The following is a 7,989-nucleotide window of genomic DNA, read 5'->3' as shown; positions in this document are numbered from 1 at the left end:
ATATAAAATATTGGGACTAATGATGAGCAGATGGAGTTCTGAGGAGGTGAGAATTTGGAAATATCCTTAAAGGTAAGAGACAGACTACAGACCTGTCCACCTGCCCTGCTTTTTGTTGTGTTTTTGTAAGAGCATGCAATACAGCTATTTTTGAGTTTTACCTCATCTTCTGAGTCCTGCACTTTGGGCTTATTCTGCCACACAGTAACTCTTTACATTTCCATGTTTTCTCAAACTGAGCCCGTAGTTGGAACAGGAAGTAGCAAGTTTATGTTTCCTCATTCTTATCACTTTGTATCTAAATAATGCATTGTTCTTATTTCCAGAACTTGAAGAACCCCTCATCAGGCAAGTGTTTGACAGTATCTGCAGGAACTCTGATATTAACTTTGTGCAAATCAGCCCAAGCCAGTCAAAGCTGGATCTTCATCAGGGACTTGTCATGGATTTATGTGTGTGGACTCTTCTTTGAGGATGTGTATCAGCTGTGGTGTGATCCGTGTTTAAGTGTTGGTCTCCTACTACAGTAACTCAAATTTTTTTCTTACCACAAAGAAGGATTTTTGTCACTGTTTGGTAAATGCCCTCTTGGCTTAATTATTTGTACTGCTGAGCCTCATGTTAGTTCCACCTAAACTTTGAAAAGACTTTTAGTATAATGCAAGTGTTGTGCACTTCTTCAAAACAGTTACACAATGTTACACAAGTCTATAAGGCTGGAATGAAAAAGGGGAATCATTATAGTTGCTCTTTCTTTCACTAGTTATGTATGCGCATGTGACTGCTGAAATAAAGGTCTGTGAATATTCTGTATTTTGATTATAATGTAAGTCCCCTCCAACCAAAGACTTAACAGTTGGCTCTCTTGCACCAGCCCCCTACTCTCATTAAAAATCATAATGTCGATCATCACTGCAAAAAAGAAGGGACTCAAAGCAGATTCCTGATATATTCCCACCCCACCTTAAACTCATCTGTCAGTCCTACCACACACCTCGCAACTGTTTTGGTTTCCCCATACATGTCTTGCACCACCTTTAAATACTTCTCTTCCACTCTTGACTTCCTCATGCACTATCACAGTTCCCCTCTTGGCACCCTACCATATGCTTTTTCTATATCAACAAAGACACTGTGCAGCTTTTTCTTATACTTCTTCATCAACACTCTCAAAGAAAACATTGCATTGTTGGTGCTGTTTCTTGGCATGAAGCCATATTGCTGCTCACTGACCATCACCTCTGTCCTTATAGCTTCAACAGCTCTTTCCTATCTGTTCATGGTATGACTCATCAACTTTATCCTTCATAGTTACTATAGCTTCACACATCACCTTTGTTCTTGAAAATCAAAACCGGTACATCATCATCTCATTCTCCAGGTTAAATACTCTGCTTAAGAAGTCCATTGCTCTCTACCTCCAGTGTCTACACAGTCTCTAGAATGTCTACAGATCGCCTTTCCACTCTTCCTTTTTACATTTCCTGATTCACTAACTTTCCTCCATTTGTCCTCTTCTCACTCTCATCTTCTTTCATGAACTTTGTTTGAGAAAAAAAAATTATTTATATAACCATATAATTCCAGTATTTATAAATACAATTATTGCCCCGATGGGCTCTTAGTATTGCGCAGTCATTAATATTTATACAAAGGTTTCCTTCAGATTGGGATGGGGGTGCAGGGGAGGGGCGATTAAACACGCCTACTTGTGGGCGTGGCGTCACCAGAGTCGACAGTGATGGGATCTCGAGCGAGCGCTGGTGAGTTTCTTCCAACCCAATAAAATCTCTCAATTCTGCTTTGTCATCTCAACCGGGAAGTAGGCAGGACAGAGAAATAAGCACCACCGAGCAGGGCTGCCGTCGCTGTGAAGTTGCATAAAGGCTGTGGCGTCTTGTCTTGGGTTCACAGGTTTTAACTGCCAGGTTATCGTCTCCTTAACGGACCTGTTTGTAAGTAGCATTACAGTCGCATTAGCTTAGCTTGTAGTAGCTTTGCCGCTTTTTAAACGCACATTGTGTTAGCTAAGCGAAAGCTAGGTGCTCTTTTTTTCGCTAGCTGGGGTTGGTTCTGTCAATTCATGTTGTTATAAGAGGATGATAATGTTGAAGCTTTTGTCTCAGGCGAGGAAAACGCTTTGTATCTCCGTTTAATAAAAGTGTCATCAGAGCTCTTCCATACTGCCTACCAGTGCTGCTAACCGCACATTAAATAAAACGCTGGTTGAGCAACAAATTGTCTGCTGGGGTGTCATCCTGAGATGTTCGCCATCCAGCTTTATCATGGTGTTGTGCATTAAGGTTCAGCAGTCTAAACACGGGATTTGGTGGAGGATTTGACTAATGTCATTAGAGTATGTTGCTGTGTGTGAGACTATTTCTGGGAGTAGTAGCTTCCATCTGACAGGCACACACGTGCACTGTTGTTTTTGTGTTTGTCAGTACGTCAGTGGTAATGCAGCTTGCAGAAAGTGAAGAAGTCTGTGATAAAATTACTGGACCAACTTGTACTTCCTGATTGGCTAAGCCTATACCTTTTCCGTTGTTTTTCAACGTTAAGTAATGTTCGAGGAAGTAAACGCCTAGTGCCAGGGGTTTTGCCTCATTTAGCTCGTTTTACAAGTCAGATGCCCTCTCATGACTGGTAACAACTATAGGGCGAAATCTATTCATTTGGATTCCCTTTTTATAGAGTCCAAAATGTCTTGCTTTGTCACAATCCCAATAGGATTCACTTTTCAGTCATTACAGTTTATTCAGAAACTAGAATCAGATATTTATGTGGGTTTTTTCCTAAACATTTTCCTTTAATTGTTTTTTTTTGTTTTTTGTTTGGTTTTTGTTACAAATTTTAAAAAATGCGCATATTAGCTGTGTGAACTGACTCTTCTGGCATTTATTATATTTTAAAATGCCTGAAGGAGTGAAAAACACCAGTACTAAAGGTGCCATCAAAATCAAAGGTTTTATTGTTAGTAACATAATCATTAAATATAATATTTGCTCTTTTGAGCGTTTTGAAGAGAAGGACGAACACAAGGGGCGAAGGTTAGGTGAATGACATTTATTAAATGGTCTAGCCGACCATCAAATTGGATACTCACTGAGGTAGCGTTGATGTATAGATGGATAGCTGCTGTGGTCTAGTAAGTAATTCGTATTATACAGAAATGAACTGGTGGCTGTAGGAGAATGATGCTAAAACAGTACAGCATGTAAGCATTAATGAAAATGTTAAGCATTACGCATTAAGTGAGCCATCTGACCAGACCTAAATTTATTTTGCAGAGCGACCGCAACTGACCAGGAGTGAAAGAGAGGTGTCCTCAGCCACAAGAACAAGGAACCCTGCAACAGATGGTAAAGAGCCCAAACCTCAAGATCACCAAGTTGGTCTGAGATTGCAATATGAGAAAGAAGTAGAAGATGTTCGTAAAGATATTGGGAACAAACTATCTTAGAAAAGTTTGCTCTTTTAACGACATGTGCAGTTTGCGTGAAGTTAAAGGAAACCAAATAAACAAATTAACATTATTTGTGGTATTTATTTGTAAAGGCTGAAAGTTTTGCACACGTGTGATCTTTAAGAAACTGTTCATTGCATTGTTTTTCTTTACATTATTTCTTTGAAGGAGAGATTGATGATTTTGAGTGTCTTAGATACTTGTTATGTAGCTTTGGAGGGCGCGGCAAAATTCCTGACACTTTCTCCTGTCAGCTTGAGGCAACTTTGGTTGTGATTGGTGCTATAGAAATGAAATGGAATTGAAATTTGCTCTTTTTCTTTAACAGGTAAAATGACTTTTTAACCTTTTGTATGTCTGCTTTTTAGAGAAAATGAGCATCCCTCTCTCTCGCTCTGAGGTGTTTGGGGAGCTGAGGAAGGAGCTCTATGATGATGAAGAGTTTCATCAGTCCGATGTTCATGTCTTCATCATCATGGGCGCATCGGTAAGAGTTCAATCACTCCCAGAATAAAACCTAAAAAGGGTACTAATAAGCAGATTTGTGAAATCAAATAAAGAGGTGAATTGTCTAGAGGAATCGCACTCAAAATTAAAAACAATGAGCCTTCTATTATCAGGAGTATATAACTAATCTCTTTGTCCCTTTTTATTTTGGCACATTTAGACTGTAGGGCACTTAGCCAAGAGTGTTTGGCAATATTTTCAAAGAAAGTGTGTTGAAATCCTAAAAAAAACTTGCAATAATTGCACCCACTGTGATTAGGTAAATGTTGAAACTGATTTCAAAAAGCTTCTGCAAACAAGCACAACTGGGACAGTGTTCAAAACTGAGACAGTGAATCAGGCAAGGTTCCTCTTTGTTGTCATTTGAGGAGAGGTTATAAATGGAACGTTTTAATTGATTGGCAGTAATTTTCTGTCTATATAAAGTAATAATTGCAGCAGTGTTGTTTTTATTTTACTCAAAGATCTGTGAACAGTTCACTTGCATAGAATTAATTGGTAAAATGAGCATTGCCTATATTTTTCAATATCTGCAAAATCTAAATGAACATTTTTATTTATGTTTTGTTATTCTCGGTTACTCTGAGGTTAAAAGGTGAAATGAAATCCATCCAGACAAGTGAATGAAATATGACTCTATTCATAGTATAACGTTTCCTTATACTTCTCAGGTGATGTGTTCAGGAAATGAAACCATTTCCAGCATTGAAAAACATTTTATTCCCCTTCTTTCCTTGTTGCACAATATTCTGATTTATCATCATTCTGTGCTTTTACCTACGGGTCCTTCAGTCTTAACTTATCATTAAAAACAAAAAAAAACACTTATCCTTAAAATTGCAAAGTCATGCTTTTTAAAGAATAAATCTCTTTTTATTGTCATCTTCAAAGACACTGTTTCAGTTATGATGTCACTGTTATGAAATGTAAAACAAAAATAGCTGCATTTGCTTTATATATGAACATCTAACTGGCTGTGGCATCTGTCTGCTGCACTGTGGCTCTTTGTAGGAGAGAGCGGCGCTGTGGCTGTTTTTTGCAGAGTCACAGACAGTCAGCGTTTTCCTTTCACTGTGCTATGTAGGATCAAGAGCAGGCCAGGGCTAGGCTGTGATTAGCCTCACTCTGGTTGTGCTCGTTTTATGTTTGTGTTTCACTATACCGCTTTAAGAGGTGTAACTGCTTTTTCCCTTCAAACAAGGGTCATGCCACATATTCAAACATTTATTTACCAAAAACAATTGCCTAGCTTTTGTGGTTTAAGTAGATAATATCTTTATCAGGTTAAACTCTGATTAATAAATGTAAAGAGGGTTGCTGTCATTTTAAATAAATATTATGGATTCAACTTTGTACAAAGTGGCAGGATTACAAGTCAAGGAACTCCCATGTGAGTGTTTTAAATGAGGTGTGTCAAACATAGAATAGAATAGTACTTTAATGCCGTTGTACATGTACAACGAAATTATGGGTGCTCCATGCCAACTGTGCAGGAATAAAATATAAATGGTAAGATGGCAGGAATAAATGGCATACAGAAGAAATGTATAATTAAGGAGAATGTATACAAAACAAGAGACATGTACACATTTGAGAACAAAGTTCTTGGAAGTAGTGCAAAGGACTTGGCTTAAGTATCGAGTCCATGTGTGAGTGGCCTGAGTGATGAGGGTTACTCAGGTCATCAGGTGCCTCAGATTGGTGAGGTGGGTGGGCAGAGTTGGGGTGTAGAGGGATGGTGTTTGTTAACAGTAACTGAATGGCCCAGGGAAAGAAGCTGTTTGTGAGACTGGAGGTGTGGGACCTGATTGACCTGAGGACACTAGGTAAAATAGGTGGCCCAGTGTCCACAATTGTTCCAGTGAAGAGTCCCATCCAGCCCACTGAGAGTTTCAGTGAAATCAATAAATTCTGGAGTTTTTCCACTCTCGGTGATGCCAGCTTTACTACACAGGAACCAAAATCTCAGTTAAAGATAGAAAAGTACTTCTTTTGTCACAGTTTTATGCCTTTCTGCTGTACTTTGTAAACTTTAATGTACACGTAATGGGCAGGAAAGCAGACATTGTTGAAATGTGTTTTTATTCCGATTGCTCACAAAATAGGAATAATAATTTAACAAGAAGTACTGTTTTAATATCTGGCACACTTTTAAGAAGCAAAGTTTCAGTTTTTAAGAAATCTACACTTTACACTTTTCTGTGGCGCTTTTACTGGTCCAACCCATTTGAGATCAATTTATGTCCCCCTAAACTAAAATGAGTTTGACACCAGCATTGGCAATTACATTTCTAATTAAGTTGGCTTCTAATGTTCTGCTATGACCGTTTGGTTAACGCTGAGGTTAAAAGGCAATAAAAGTTGTACTTTTATTTGGGTTATAACTGATTTCAGAGCCTCTATTGCGTTTTATAGTGATTACAAGGCATTAGCCTTTATATAGCAGACAGGTTGGACCACTATGTTTAAGCCACTAAAGCAGCAGGTTATTCAGTAAGATTTCCATAAGCAGCAGGGCAGTGTTGTCTCCTGGTGGTTGGCATTTGTTTCCACTGGGATTACTGAGGTTGTGCAATTCTTAAATAAGCCAAAGCCGCCTACTTACCTGTAGCAGCACAGTGTAACCGGTTTGCACTGCAGCATCTTTAGACCTTTGTGTGCTTGGAAAATGACTAATGCTCGCTGAGATTACTAGCCTAAATAAATAGTACACTGACTTGCATGTGACTGTGCTTGTAGCCTGTATTTTGAAGGTGAGATGATATAAGATAACTGTTTATTGCCATTGCAAAGTCATACTTAGTACAATAGTACAACGCAATTGGGACACTAAACACAACAAAACACAACGCCGTAAACTTTAGAGTGGATCATTTTTGTGTGTGTTTGCTCCAATAGGGGGATCTGGCTAAGAAAAAAATCTACCCAACCTTATGGTGAGTACAGGCTCATTAAAGATACTACTTTAATCTGGATTGTAGCCTCAGAGGTGGGTTATAGTGAACCATGTGTTCCTCTGTTCTCTCCCAGGTGGTTGTTCAGAGATGGCCTACTACCTGAGCAGACGTACTTTGTGGGCTTTGCTCGCTCTGCCCTGACAGTTGATGCCATCCGGACTGCTTGCATGCCATACCTGAAGGTAAACATGGACACTTGAGATGTAGTGCTCAACAGATTATTCATTTATTTAATGGAAGAAAGAAGGTCAGATCAGATTGTTATAATGAAATCATATCCATAAAAAGGAAGATGAGTATTAGAAAAATGCAAATAAATTGAAAACACCATCTTAGTTTGTTGGCTTTTTTCTGTTCTAAATTAAAACTGTTTGATAGCGATGTGAGTTATAGCAGCATCACACAAAATAATAGTGATTCAAAGTGTGTAGGAGGGTCTTGAGTTAAATCTCATTTAACTTTGCTAGATCTCAGAACACGGTGCATTTTTTTGTGAAAGATATTATCAACAATGTGTTGTCCATACATCATTAAAGGTTTTTCCTCTCTGGCACAGGTGGCAGACACAGAAGTAGACCGGTTGTCGGCCTTCTTCGGCAGGAACACGTACGTCAGTGGGAAATACGTAGATGGGGATTCTTTCTTCAAACTCAACACACACATCGAGTCTCTTCCAGGAGGCCCTGGGGCTAACAGGCTCTTCTACTTGGCCCTGCCACCCACCGTCTACCACGATGTTACCAAGAACATTAAGCACCACTGCATGAGCACAAAGTCAGTACACATTCCTGTCTCTGACGTCGATGTGCCACACAGCTTGTTTAATTTTTTTTTTCTTGTGCTACCTGCTGTATCTGACTGTAAATCCATTACATGTAAGTGGAGAGTTTGATGCAGTGGATTCTTTGCATTCATCTGATATGAGTGGAATGTCACCTAAAAGTCTGACGTGTTTATCTGTGGTGTAGGAATTTGTAAATTAACTCCAGAATCTCACACTGAGAAATGAAGTGCGAGACATCATGGCAAACCTCCATTGCAATTTTGGAGTAGTAGTAG

The 7,989-nt window shown here is 39.0% G+C and overlaps 1 protein-coding gene across 2 annotated transcripts; it reads left to right on the top strand.

Annotated features, from left to right (window-relative positions):
• Window positions 1–1,719: 1,719 nt before the first annotated feature.
• Window positions 1,720–7,979, top strand: LOC102208685 (glucose-6-phosphate 1-dehydrogenase-like). Of its 2 annotated transcripts, none has more exons than XM_005731764.1 (6): window positions 1,720–1,763; window positions 3,291–3,362; window positions 3,835–3,953; window positions 6,872–6,909; window positions 7,004–7,112; window positions 7,487–7,979. In XM_005731764.1, exons 1-6 carry the CDS (start codon window positions 1,742–1,744, stop codon window positions 7,820–7,822), a joined length of 696 nt encoding a protein of 231 aa, XP_005731821.1. In that variant the 5' UTR covers window positions 1,720–1,741; the 3' UTR covers window positions 7,823–7,979. The 2 variants fall into 2 exon arrangements, with proteins under 2 accessions (XP_005731821.1, XP_005731822.1); XM_005731765.1 differs by lacking the exon at window positions 1,720–1,763 and adding an exon at window positions 1,778–1,955 and having other exon boundaries at window positions 7,487–7,978.
• Window positions 7,980–7,989: the final 10 nt, after the last annotated feature.

Source organism: Pundamilia nyererei, unplaced genomic scaffold, assembly GCF_000239375.1.
Source record: "Pundamilia nyererei isolate P.nyererei 1_Seehausen unplaced genomic scaffold, PunNye1.0 scaffold00044, whole genome shotgun sequence".
Classification (NCBI taxonomy): domain Eukaryota; kingdom Metazoa; phylum Chordata; class Actinopteri; order Cichliformes; family Cichlidae; genus Pundamilia; species Pundamilia nyererei.
Note: the sequence above shows the minus strand (reverse complement) of the source record. Positions and strands in the feature narration are given on the sequence as shown.

What these genes read in the sequence shown, in the direction of transcription:
- LOC102208685 (XM_005731764.1), top strand. Translation starts at nt 1,742, where the DNA reads ATGGGATCTCGAGCGAGCGCTG. An exon ending in GGGATCTCGAGCGAGCGCTG is followed by an intron (nt 1,764 to 3,290) that starts GTGAGTTTCTTC and finishes TTTATTTTGCAG; the next exon opens with AGCGACCGCAACTGACCAGG. An exon ending in CTTGCATGCCATACCTGAAG is followed by an intron (nt 7,113 to 7,486) that starts GTAAACATGGAC and finishes TCTCTGGCACAG; the next exon opens with GTGGCAGACACAGAAGTAGA.